General features: G+C 46.8%; 2 protein-coding genes across 3 annotated transcripts in view; one reads left to right on the top strand and one right to left on the bottom strand.

Moving 5' to 3' along the window:
* LOC138757422 (PGAP2-interacting protein-like) overlaps nucleotides 1–8,245 on the bottom strand; it is a 92,136-nt gene extending 83,891 nt beyond the window's left edge. The window contains exon 1 of one of the 2 annotated variants that reach the window (XM_069924684.1): nucleotides 5,092–8,245. In XM_069924684.1, coding sequence (XP_069780785.1) covers nucleotides 5,092–5,326 — 235 coding nt within the window. In that variant the 5' untranslated portion in view covers nucleotides 5,327–8,245. Of the gene's footprint in view, nucleotides 1–2,204; nucleotides 2,380–5,091 lie in introns of those variants that run through there. The other variant, XM_069924686.1, reaches the window with a different exon arrangement.
* Nucleotides 8,246–8,399: 154 nt separating this feature from the next.
* The window catches only part of ociad2 (OCIA domain containing 2), a 38,467-nt gene continuing 33,323 nt past the window's right edge, over nucleotides 8,400–13,543 (top strand). The window contains exon 1 of the mRNA XM_069924689.1: nucleotides 8,400–8,507. The gene's annotated coding sequence lies outside the window, so the exon portion shown is untranslated. The remainder of the gene's footprint in view (nucleotides 8,508–13,543) is intronic.

Genomic DNA, 13,543 nt, shown 5'->3' on the forward strand with positions numbered 1-13,543 from the left:
GCGTGTTCTTGATGAATGCTGCTGATCTCCGATGGCAGCGTTCCATGTTGATATTCTCAATGGTAGGCCCGTATGTTGACTGATAATACAACCCACTACCATGGCATCTTCAGAAGACGTGTAGAGGTTATTGTCATACCAAGCCACACAGTCGTAGGTGTAAAGAGAGTAGAACAGGGGGCCATGAACGTAGCCTTGTGGTGATCTGTTACTAATGGAGATTGTGGCAGAGATGTTCTTACCAATCCTCACTATTGTGGTGCAGAGGGGAGACAACCCAGGATCCAATTACACAGTGGGGTGTTAACTCCCAGGACTTGGAGTTCGCTGGTCAGTTTTGAGGGGATGATGGTGTTGAATGTTACTGTGCTAAACATCTAATTTAAAATTTGATCTTTTGCCAGTCTCCTTTGTAAAATTATACAAGTTAAATGTTTCTATTGTAATTTTAACATAGTCCCCTGCATTCATGTCAGATTTTTAAAAATCTAAACATTAGTCTTTGTTTCACAACCACCCTTTTAAGTACATTTCAAAGGTCAGTTCAAAAGATCCACATACTTGCTCTTTCAGTATTTGCAGTAAATGGCTTAATTGAGAACCAAATAAAAGGTGATGACAATCCAAATTTAATTTCCCAAAAACCACATTATAGTAGATCTATGTAAATTGGGCAAATATGAATATTGTGTGCATTTAGTACAAACATTTAAAATAAAACACAAAGAGAAATTACAACCAATATGCAAGATCTAAATTGAATATAAATTTGTATCAAGTGGAAAGAATGCAGCTTGAGAGAATAAAAGGTGCCATATCATTCCTGTTACTGATAATACCAATAATCCCTTCCATTAATCTTGCCTAAAATAAGCTTTAAAAACTTTGGATAAACTATAGATTCCATAAATTGGTCTGTGAAGTACTGGTGCTTGAAATGATCTGCCAGGCAGAAATATCTGTGGAGGTGACCTTTCACACAAAATTGTTATTGGTGAATATATGTTGATCATAAAAGGGAGGGAAAGAGGAGGCCAGAAAATAGACAAGACTATGACCGAGTGAAGACAAAAGAGTTATCAATATGAAAAAGGATGATTAGGTACTTTATGTTCTTACACATAACACCTAAATTTCAGGTAAAGGAAGTTCTGGGTCCAAATTTACTGTAGCCATTAACAACTCCCATCCATCATTTCCTTTATCCCATAACTGTATAATTTTGCTTTGTCTTTACCAATATTTTTGCCATTATATAATCCAATCTTTAACATTTTAAATCCAGCCCCCTTTCTACTCTATACCAATTTTTCTTCAGTTTATTTGTTACACTTACAATTTTGTTTCCATTTTCAAAGATGGCTGGCATGTTATTTCCAAAAATAACTGAATGCCCCCAATATTAGAACTTTTATAAAAATATTTAATCTTATTCTGTGCTGCAAAGTCTTTGAAAGTGCGCAATAGGTAATTTTAAAAAAAAATTATCCTGGATACACGTGTAACCTTTATTGCCCCAGCCTTGTTGCCAAGAGATGGAGCCATTTTTTGGAATCACTGTTCGTTCCACTTCATCACCAACCATTGCCACTAGGCAAGCATTTTCATCGAGGATTGTGACCACAAAGAGTCAAGACCAGTGAGAACAGGCTTCCTCCGTAAAAGGATCTGACTGAACCATTTGGCTTTTACTGCAATCAGACTATTGTCTGGTCCCTTTGAGTAATTTTAGAATCAAATTTAGAAACAGTTTTAACATCATAAAACCACGAAATTTGAACTGTCAGATTATTGGCTCAGTGATACAACCTTATACAATTACCCAAGTAATATTCAGCAAATTCCACTTTATTGAGCAAAAAGTTTTAACATTTAAAAAATGTTGCTATGACCTCTAAAATAGGATCAATGATTTCTTCTCGATGTCAAATTATGTTTCCAGATTTTTAATCATCTTGTCTTAATATTAATTATAAATAACGCAGTTAAAAGGAAAATGGTTCAAGTTATACAATTTTCCACACTCCCAATTAACTATGCATATGAAACAATGAATGATGCAGTGTTTTGGAGAACAAGGTTAAATTCTGCCGGTGATATTCTCTGTAGTAAACCGACATTACCTACATAAAACGTTTTATAATTAAAAGCCTCAATTACTTTAACTTTCCGATAACTAACATAAAACAACCCAAGTTACTTACCCAAGAAAACTTCCAACAATAAGTGCCTAAACAAGGCAGACATTACTCCACAAGATTGACGAACAGTTGAACACCTTCGAAAGGCAGTGAGTGGTACAGATGTGTCAGCTCCACGATTACTCACTGGCTCAGCCACCTGAAGCCGACGCTCCTCCCCCGCAGGGAGGAGGCTCCCCCCACGATACGTGCGCACCTCTCACAAACTCCACACTTCTGCAGCAGGTGCAATCGATACCCTAGGATGTGTGCATCACCGGACTGATTTTTTACGTTTGCATGATAGACCGTCAATGCATTCAGGGCTTCTTCATTCCTATTATCCATGTTCCTCAGTTGCGCCTTGTGTCATAAATGCAGTGATTTCCCCCCCACTAAAGTTGTGGGCTGTGTTCAGTTTGAGCAAAGTCGGTGGAAGCCTTCAGCTGTCACCCCAGTGACAGGGGTGGTCAAGAAAAATGAAAACAGGGTGGATTTTATGTAAATTTCTGAATCAAATATTAAGAGTAAAATTCATTGGGATAGTAGAAATTTAATGCACTGACACCAGTAATCAAAGTAAAACTCAAAAATCTGCAGACACCCGTAATGACACAAAGCTGGAGAAACTCAGCAGGTCAAACTGCAAAAATAAAGATACATAACTGATGACCATGTATTGTCCAGGAACAGAATGTTCCAAGCCCAAATCAACAAAATCTGTTTACAATTTGAATGAAGAAAATGAATTTACAAAAATCTCCCAAAATTACATCAAACTTTAATCCTGCTAAAATTTGAACTGGGGCACAATGTCTTAAGCTGTTTGACAAGGCAGATGTAGGTTACAATATCTCTCAGATATTACATTGATACATGGGGGATATGCTTCATCAAAAACCACAGTGCAAGTTTGATCCCATGAGGTAACCAATAATACCTATAGTACTAATTATGCCTTGATGTAAAATGTTTGTCAAGTCTGCAAAGAATCATCCAGCGTGAAATCCCACAAGCAAAGGTACAGAGAAGAATTGTACATTTGTTCCCAATGTCTTTTTTGACATCCGTTTTTAAAGTACATTTGTGCATTTTTGCAGACAATCTGTTCAGTTCTCCAATTACAGTTTCATTCTTCAACCAGGCAACATCACCACCCTGGACAATCTACCTTTTTGAATTATTTATGTGACTATGGGTGTTTAAACTTTTAGGGTTTTTTCTAAGTTGTGGAACTTTGCTTATTTTGCTGACTATTTCTTATTTTAGAAGACATCACTGCTGAAACAAAAGTGTTTGACAGCTCATACGACAGACATCATGTCTGACAGTCACTAACAGAGTGTGAGTACGTGAAGTCATGTTGGAACCAAAACAGGATAGATAAATGGGTACACAAAATCTGTCAGGAGCATCCTACTGAGGTATTTTCTTGAAATAAGTAAGGGTGGAGCTGTGGTGATATGGGGTCATCCCGGTGACCTTGAATATAAAGCAGTCCAGAGCTACAGTCTAGCCTTCCAGGTTCGTCTTGCAGAGAGGCAAGACCTCTTAGTGTACATATTAGTTTATTAAAGCTGTCTTATACTCGCACTGCTGGTGTGGGTATTGTCAGTACAGGAGCGAAACAGCAAACAAGAGAGGGGATGAAATATTCAAAGACTGGCATCACGTTTTGCAGCAGACAATTTGTGTAAGGGCTCCATTCAGGAAATACTTGTGAAAAGCTAAACAAGGAAATGGTTTAACCTTTAATCAATGAGGTGATGTCAGTAATAAATGAAACACCTGTGGCGATGTGAGCAGTGGAAGAAACACAGCCAGCACGTTGAAGGTCATTAGCGACTGTTTTTATTCAGATTCAGCACTGGAAGGGATGCTGGAGTCAGAGAGAAACCTCTGAGGACGCCATTTCCCCATGGCTGCCCCGCCACGTGGCAATACAAGCAGGGCCAGTTCACCATGAGTATGTGTGCCGCCACACAACCCCCCCTCCCCCCAGAACTGGCTACACGTCCTGTCACTTTGGAGGCCAACCCCAGCGCTTGGGCGCGGCTGTCTGCACCAGCTGTGATAAGTCCAGATGGGGTGCCTTCAGGTGGTCCACCATAAAAAGTTCATCTCTGCCCCCCACCCCCCAACGTCCAGGGTGAAGGTTCCGCCGGACCGGTGCAAGACTTTGTATGGCCCCTCGTATTGTGAGAAGTGCCTTCACATTCACAAAATATGCTCGAGACAAAAGTTGAGAACAAAGAACATTTATTTACATTTACAACATTGCAAGGTTGGGTACTCTCCCCCTACCTCGGGAAAGTACACTGAGGGCGGGATGCTTCTTTGTTTTTATACATTTTTCAATTCACCTCCCCTTACATTTTTCTTACATTTATCCTTCTTGGTTTGGTTTGGCATTTTTCCCTATTCGCCTGACTCTTGACTGACTCCGACTTTCTCCTATCCCGTACTCACACCTCCTTTCCCCACCCCCTATTAAACAAGCCCTTTGTGTGTACATGCATATTTCTATATCTGCTTAAATTCCTCTGTTATCTTGTCTCTACTTTTTCATGCGCCATTTTACACAATGAACATTTTAGCTATTTCCTTGCTTTTTCTACCTTCTATAATTGTTTCTAAGTTCCATTAAAATAGTAACTGTTTCTCAACTCCTACAATAATCAAAAAGTAATTGTTTCTAAATTCCTACAGTATGGTCGCTGTAGTGGTGCACCTTGTGGTCTCCTCCGCACAAAAACTAACTGGGCCGAGTTGAGTTCTTTGGGGAGATAAAATGGCCAGGTGCCGTGGCGTACTGGGGGTGGGGGAACTAGGGAGGTCATTTACCTGCGTAGGTCCGCCATCAGGTTTTTGTCAGTGGTTGGGGTGTCAGGGTCTGGGCCAAAAAACTCACCCGGAAGGGAAAGCGGTGCGCCATAGACTATCTCCACTGCTGAAGCCTGCAGGTCCTCCTTGGGTGCTGTCCTAATCCCGAGGAGGACCCAGGGTAGTTCATCCATCCAGTCTGGTTCAGAGAGCCTGGCCATAAGCGATGCCTTCAGGTGACTGTGGAACCTCTCCACCAACCCGTTGGACTGTGGGTGGTATGCTGTGGTGTGGTGGAGCTTGACCCCCAGGAGCTTTGCCATCTGAGTCCACAGGGCAGACGTGAACTGCGCCCCTCTGTCGCTAGTGATGTGCGCCGGGACTCCAAAACGGGCGATCCTTTGGCTGACCAGAGTCCTGGCACACGTCTCTGCGGAGGCCTTCTTAATCGGGATGGCCTCCGGCCACCTTGTGGCCTGATCCACCACCGTGAGGAGGTAATAAGCCTCCTTGGACACCAGCAGGGGCCCGATAACATCAATGTGGATGTGTTGGAATCTGCGAACCGCTGGGTCGAAGTTTCGGATAGGGATCGCGTGTGTCGCTGGACCTTGGAGGTCTGGCACCTGGTACAGTTCCTGGCCAGTTCCGCCACCTCCTTCTGCAGCCCGTGCCACACAAACCACTCCACGACCATCCGCACAGTTGTCTTTACCACTGGGTGAGCGAGGTCATGGGTCAGACTGAAGACCTTTGCCCTCCAATGCGGTGGGACCACAGGGCGCAGCATGCCTGTTGAGAAGTCGCAGAGCAATGTGTCCGGGCTGCTGGGCACCCAGACATCCTTGAGTTTGAGGCCCAAAATGGTGGTCCGCAAGGCCTGCATCTCCGCATCGTTCCTCTGTGCCTGAGCCAGATGCTCATAATCCAGGCCAGACATGAGAGTGTTGATGGCTTGTCAGGAGAACGCATCCACCACTTCATTGTCCTTGCCGGCCCTGTGTCGGATGTCAGTCATGAACTCAGACACGTACGAGACATGGCACTGCCGTCTGGCGGACCATGGATCTTTGGCCATCACCAGTGCTTGAGTGAGGGGCTTGTGATCCGTGAAGGCTGTGACTGGCCAGCCCTCAAGGAAGTAGCGGAAATGGCGACACCAAATACAGTGCCAGGAGCTCCCGGTCAAAAGTGCTGTATTTGAGCTCTGGTAGGCACAGCTGCTTGCTGAAAAAGGCCAGCAGACGCCATTGTCCATTGAGCCACTGTTCCAGAACCCCCCCCACTGCCGTAGCTGAGGCGTCCAGAGACAGTGGTGTGTGCGCCTCCGGCCATGGGTGCACCATCAGCGTGGCACTGGCTAGAGCCTCTTTTGTCACAATGAAAACCTTGTCCGCCTCCTCTGACCACGATAAAGTCTCTGGGGATGAAACAATGGTAAAAGTTCACCATCCCCGCAAACTCTTGGAGGCCTTTCAGGGTGGAGGATTTGGGGAATCGTTAAACAGCCGCTACATTCTCCAGTGCCAGTGTGGCCCCAGCCGCCAAAATGATGTGCCTCAGGAACTGAAAGGACTCCTTGCCGAACTGGCATTTGGTCGCGTTGACTGTGAGGTCAAAGTGCGCCAGCCGGGCAAAGAGTCTGCGGAGGTGGGCCTTGTGTTCTTTAGACCAAAGGGCATATACAGAAACTTGAAGAGGCCGTCTTACCCACATTGTCTGGATGCACCAGGATCTGATGGTATCCCTGCACGAAATCCACTTTGGAGAAGACCCATGCGCCGTGGAGGTTGGCAGAGAAGTCCTGTATGTGGGGAACTGGGTACCTGTTGGGGGTGGTTGCATCATTCAACCAATGGTAGTCCTGTCACAATCTCCAGCCCCTGGATGATTTCGGGACCACATGGAGCGACAATGCCCAAGCACTGTCCGAGCGCCGGACGATTCCCAGTTCCTAGAGCCTGGGGAACTCTTCCTTTGCCTGCTGGAGCTTCTCGGGCGGCAGCCGTCTGGATCCAGCATGCAGCAGGAGGCCCTGTATGGTGATATGGTGGAAGACCCCATGCTGGGGCAGGGCGGCGTTGAACCGTGGCTCTAAGATGGCGGGGAATTCGTGGAGGATCTCATCGAACTCGTCCCTGGTGGTGGCTATGGTGGTGATTTCGGGCCTGCAGGCTTCTGCTGTGTTCAGTTTGGTGGAGTGGAACGTTTGGGCATTGACCAGCCTTTTGCCCTTCATGTCAACAAGTAGGCCATGAGCTCTGAGGAAGTCGGCCCCTAACAGCGCGGTGCCCACGGAGGCTAAGATGAACCTCCATTGGAATTTCTCCTTCCCGATCTGGATCTGTGCCCTGTGGGTGCCGTAGGTCCTGATGGTTGGCTGCCCGCAGGGTTGGACATCAAGATCAGGTGCAAGTCTCTAATGCTGTGAGGGGAAGGACTCTGAGCTCACCCCCTGTGTCCACCAGGAATCGGCGGCCTGTGGATTTGTCATCACATGAAGGAATTTTGTGAGGCCAACCGTCCAGCCATCAATGGCGGCTGGCCTTGTCATTTCCCTGAAACCCGCAGGGTTGGCAGCCCTTATGAGCTTATGCTCCCCAGCGCTGGTGGTAGAAACACCAGGTCGACTGGCCCTCCTCTGGCTCCTGGTCATGCCACCTGGTTGAGGGCTGCCTCGTTCTCCCTCTTTGTGCACCAGAGGGCACGGGCTGCTGCTCTCCTCAGGTTCGAGGTCTTCATCTGGATGTCCTCCAGCATCTGTTCCAGGAATATCTGGCGGAAGAGAAAACAAGACTTGTGGTCTTCCTCCAGGGCCAGCATTTCGTCCATCAGTGCTGGCGGACTATGGTCCCCAAGCCCATCTAGGTGAAGGAGCCTGGAAGCCTGTTTCTGGGGAGTTAGCCCGAAAGTTCCAAGCAGCAGGTCTTTGAGAGTGGTGTACTTGCCCGTAGCCGGGGTGTGGTGGATGATGACGTCCACCCTCATTGCCATATCTTGGTCCAGAGCGCACATGACATGATAGAACATTGTGGCATCTGAGGAGATGTTGTGGTGTTGAAATTGTGCTTCCGCCTGCCCGAACCACATTCTCGGTCAGTGTGTCCAAAAGGGGGGAAGCTTGATGGAGACAGCGTTAACCTCTGCTGAATCCATGGTGTTTTGAGTCCAGAAAAACATCTGGGCTCATCGGGGTCACCACTGTGGCGGTGTGAGCAATGGAAGAAACACAGCCAACACGTTGAGGGTCGTTAATGACTGTTTTTATTCAAATTCAGCATGCCCCTGGTGCATTGTGACATCATAATCGCTGCCCAGGGTGCGCGCTGGAAGGGATACTGGAGTCAGATAGAAACCTCTGACAATGCCATTTCCCCATGGCTGCCTTGCCACGTGGCGATACAAGCGGGGCCGGTTCGCCATGAGGATGTGTGCCGCCACACATCCAATATATTTTTGAAAGGATAAAGGCAAGAGAGAGGTCTGGAGATTGATAGTTTGCAGGTAAGACCGAAGAGAAAAAAAGTGCATAAAGTATGAGTTTAGAGAGAGAGTAAGCCAACTAGATGGAAGAGGACCTAGGGTCAAAAACACAGGAGAATAGAAAGAGATCTTGCTGCAATCACTCAACCAACAAGCTACTGAGGTTTTGAGGAACTAACAATAAGAACCAACATTGCTCAGTCTTCTTTATGCAGATACAACTTAGATAATATCCCTGTTGGTCTTATAACCAATGTATTTGTATCCATTCTAGTTTGTAGTCACCATGAACAATCCTCGTAAATTTAAATTAGATATGCATTATCAGATCTTACAAGAATGTTTTGAAAGGGAAGGAACTTTGCACAGTATTTCACCCATTTGAATTTGTTGCTCAATCTCACGTAGAACCCTCTTTTACTCTGAAGAATCTCCTACTTACTTGCATCTTTCCATCTAACACCTACTGGACCTTTGGTTCTTTCTTATACTTACAAAGTTCCCACTCCACTCTCAAATGATGCAGGGTCTCGACCTGAAATGTGGATAATTCCTTTCTGCCTTCTGAGTTCTTCCAACTTCTCCAAGGTAATAAATAGAGGTAAAACACAGGATTTTGTTGACACCTAAGTAATAAATACTTCAATTATTAAATTTACAATGACATTCTTCAACCAGGAAACAATACTACTCCATCGAAGCTAACTTTGAAAATTATTTATGTAACTATAGATGTTCAAAATTTTAACTTATTTTGGACTTCTCTGCTTATTTTACCTATTGCTTCTAATTAGAGCACGCTGCCCATTTGCTGCACATGGACAGCCTGGGGGACAGGGCCCCATCCATCCTCATGAGCAATATGCTGGCTTTGTCTGAGGGGCACAAGCCTTGCCTGCTCTTTGAGCAGATTTTTCTGGAGCAACTGCCTGAGGACGTCTGACTGCTCCTGGCCAATGAGGACTTCAGCAACCCCTGGAAAGTCGCAGCCCAGGCAGATATGCTCTGGATAGCAAAGTGGGACAATGGCTCATCGGTATAGGCCCCACACACATTGACCGACGAGGCTGCATCCGACAACGGAAAGGCAAGTGGACTCTCCTGCTGCCCAATACTGTTTCTACCTCCAACGATGCGATAGTGAGGTCCACTGATGCCAGCCCCTCCCCCCCACTGTGCGTTTCAGGGAAGCACCATGTCTAGCCATTGCTGATGGCCACGGTGGCTGGCCAGCGAGATAGCCTCTTATATATTGGAACACATTCTCAGGTCAGCATTTTCCTGGTGCACACGGACATGGAGGTCAGTGTACTTCCCCCCTCAACCTCCAACACCCAAAATGGGAAGCTGGGCCTGACCCCGAAGGCAGTGAACAGTAGCAGCATCCGGACTCTCAGCACCTGCACCATCCCGTTCTGCTTCATCGACAGCCGCTTCATGTAGACCTTCCCACTGGTGGCAGTGGCACAACCACTCCAGGGCGCAGACTTTCTCTGGCTGTACTGCCCACTGGTAGGCCTGAAAGGGCAGCAGTTGGTACACACCAAGACATCCCAAACTTTTTCCTTGGGTGAGGCAAAACTACTAGGCCCCCACCTTGACTCAATCACCCTCTCAGGCAATGAGTTCACCCACATCCTAGCAGAACTCCCTTCCATAGTGGTACCACAGTTTACCTTAACCAAGACCAAGCATGGGGTGAGGCACCGCATTCTCACAGAGGGGCCTCCGATTCATGCCAGGGCACGCCGCCTCCCTCCAGAAAAACTCAATCTCACCAAGGAAGAATTCAAGAAGATGGAGGAGATGGGGATCATGCGGCACTCCAACAGCCCTTGAGCCTCCCTTTGAACATGGTGCCTAAGACAGCAGGAGGTTGGAGGCCATGAGGAGACTACCACTACCTGGACGAGGCCACCATGCCAGACAGATATCCTGAACTGCACAAATGGGATTTCACAGCAGATCTACAGGGGGCATCTAATTCTCCAAAGTCGACCTTGTGTGGAGCTATCACCAGATTCCAATCCACCCAGACAACATCTCAAAGACTGCCCTCGTCTCCCCATTTGGCCTGTTCAAGTTTTGAGGATGCCCTTCGAACTCAAAAACGCAGCCCAGAAGTTCCAGAGGCCAATAGACGCGGTGGGACGGGATCTCAAGTTTGCATTCATCTACCTGGACGACATCCTGGTTGCCTGTCGCGACTGCAAGGAACACGCAGCCCACCTGCCACAGTAATGCACTCTACTGAGGGATTTGGCCTAACAATCAACCACCCCAAATGCCAGTTCTGGCTCGAAACCATCGACTTCCTGGGCCACAGGATTAACAGGCATGGAGCAATACTGCTGCCAGAGAAAGTAGAGGCCGTCAGGCAGTTCACCAAACCTCACACAGTGAAGGGCCAACAAGAATTAGCCTGTATGATCAACTTCTACCACCGTTTCGTACCAGCAGCAACCCACATCATGAGCTTCCTGTTCACATTAATGGCAGGGAAGAAGAAATAAATCACCTGGACAAGAAATCATCGGTGGCCTTCGAGAAGGCGAAGGAGGCACTGGCCAACACCACATTGCTGGTACACACCAGGACAGACATCATGGTGGATGCATTCAGCACGTCAGTTGGAGGAGTGCTATAGCCATTGGTCAAGGGTCAATGGTGGCCTCTGACTTTCTTCAGCAGGCACCTTTGACCACCCGAGCTGAAATACAATGCCTTTGACTGAGAGCTCTTGGCGTTGGTCCTCGCAGTCCAACACTTCCACTTCTTTATGGAAGGAAGACAATTCAAAGTCTTTACAGACCATAAACGACTGACCTTTTCATTTAATAACTGTTGGACCTCAGCAGCAGAGGCACCTGTCATACGTGTCAGAATTCACCTCCAATATCGAGCACATAGCTGGGAAAACCAACATGGTGGCCAATGCTTTATCATGGCCAATGGGACAAAGCATACAGACTTTGTCCCAGGGGATAGAATATACGGCCCTGGCAGAAGCACAGCCAGACTCTGAGATACCAGCATTCAGGACCGTGGTGTCAGGACCTCTGCCTGGAAGACACCCCGGTAGGTCCAGGTAACACAGTGATCCTCTGTGACGTATCCACCAACCATCCCCACCTCATAAAACCCATGGCCTGAAGGCGGCATCTTTGATGCGGTACACAACTTGGCACACTCGGCCATCAGGACAACTGTTTGCATGGTAGCCAGCAGGTTCATGTGGCACGGCCTCCAGAAGCATGTCAGCCAGTGGGCCAAAACCTGCTCACTGTGCCAGTTGTAGGAAGTCTGACAGCATACCAGGGCACCCTCCCCCTCCCCCAGTTGTTTAAGCCAGCATGAAGAAGGTTCAGCCACCTACATATAGATATTGTGGGACCACTACCAGTGTCCCGGGGGGCACGATACATACTGACAATGGTCGATAGCTTCACCAGATGGCTGAAGCAGTCCCACTGACAGAGCCAATGACAGAAGTCTGCGCCAGAGCTCTGATAAACACTTGGAATGCAAGGTTTGGACAGAGGTGCACAGTTCACTTCAAGCCTATGGATAGCACTGACAAACCTACTGGGAATGCACCTTCACTGTACCACAACATTCCAACCCCAGATAAACTGGCACCTAAAAGTGGCACTGATGGCTCGGCTCAAGGGACCCAACTGGACAAATGAGCTGCCATGGGTCCTGCTGGGGATCTATACAGCCCCAAAAGAAGGCTTAAACACCTCAGCAGCAGAGCTATAGTGTATGGCACACTTTAGTTCATTTCTGGGGAATTTGTGCCCTCTGCCAAAGACCCGGACAAGCCACCTGCAGCAACCCTGGAGAAGCTCAGGGAAAGATTGGGTACCCTAGCCCCAGTGCCACCCACATAGCATAGGCAAACACAAACTTTCATCCCCAAAGATTTGAGGACTTGCAAGTACATCTTCGTCTGTAGGTGAGCACATCAGGCACCATTATAACGACCATATGAAAGACCATACAAGGTGATCAGGCACAATGGGTCAACATGCATGCTGGAATTGATGGGAAAGAAGAGACATTCACTGTTGACCACTTCAAACCAGAACACTTGGATGCAAACCAACCGGTCAACACACAGGCACCACGTCACAGGAGCAGGCCACCCAAGTAAAGGTGGACCACATCAGAAGATGACACCATCCTCAATGCTGGTTCTCGGGGGAGGTGTGTGTAGTGGCCTGCTACCTGGCAAGAACACCGGCACTCAAAATGACAGACTAATGTGGCAAGCACAGAAAGCCTTCACTAATAGCCTTCACTGTCCAGGAGCCTGCATGGCAGGAATCACGGTTAATCAGAGGTCAGCTCGTTGGTGATGTCACTTCCGCCCACAGTGACGGGAATACTGGGCCCAGTGGTGGGAAACTGGGTCTATAAAAGGAGGGCTGGAGAGATAAATAAATCAGTTTTGACTTCACTTACACCCGTGTGTGTATGTCGTTCTTCTCTTGCTCTGCAGTAGCGCCTCACTGCAATATACACAATATTTCAAATACTTTTAAAAAGTATTAAAAATTAAACATGTTGTTAAAACTTTTATAATAAAAACATAAACAAAATACACAAATAACTAAAACAATTAAATATTTAAATTAAACAATTTAAATTCAATGAAAAATAATTAAATTATCTGGAAGTTGCCTTTTTTTTTATCTAGAAAGCTTTCTCACTGTTGAAATTAATGAAATAGCTGAATTTTAGACAGCTTTATCCTGCCACAGCTTCACAGAAACATTATAACTTAATTGCAGAAATTTCAGGAGAATTTTGTGGATTCTAAGTTAATTATAGGCTTTGTTCATGACCCAATTCTATTCAGCAGGTAGTTACACCCTTAGTTCAGGGCATCTTGAAGGGGCCCTTGAAGTCCACACTGAGATGTTCAAAGGGCCGGGTGGCTTTAATGACGTGGGTCTTCTCAGGCCGGAAGAAGTTGGGCTTGCACTCAGCGCATACTGGGCAGGCTTGCGTCATGGAGCAGATCTCCTCGACCATATAGGGCAGGGTGCAGG

This window comes from Narcine bancroftii, chromosome 3, assembly GCF_036971445.1.
Source record: "Narcine bancroftii isolate sNarBan1 chromosome 3, sNarBan1.hap1, whole genome shotgun sequence".
NCBI lineage: Eukaryota > Metazoa > Chordata > Chondrichthyes > Torpediniformes > Narcinidae > Narcine > Narcine bancroftii.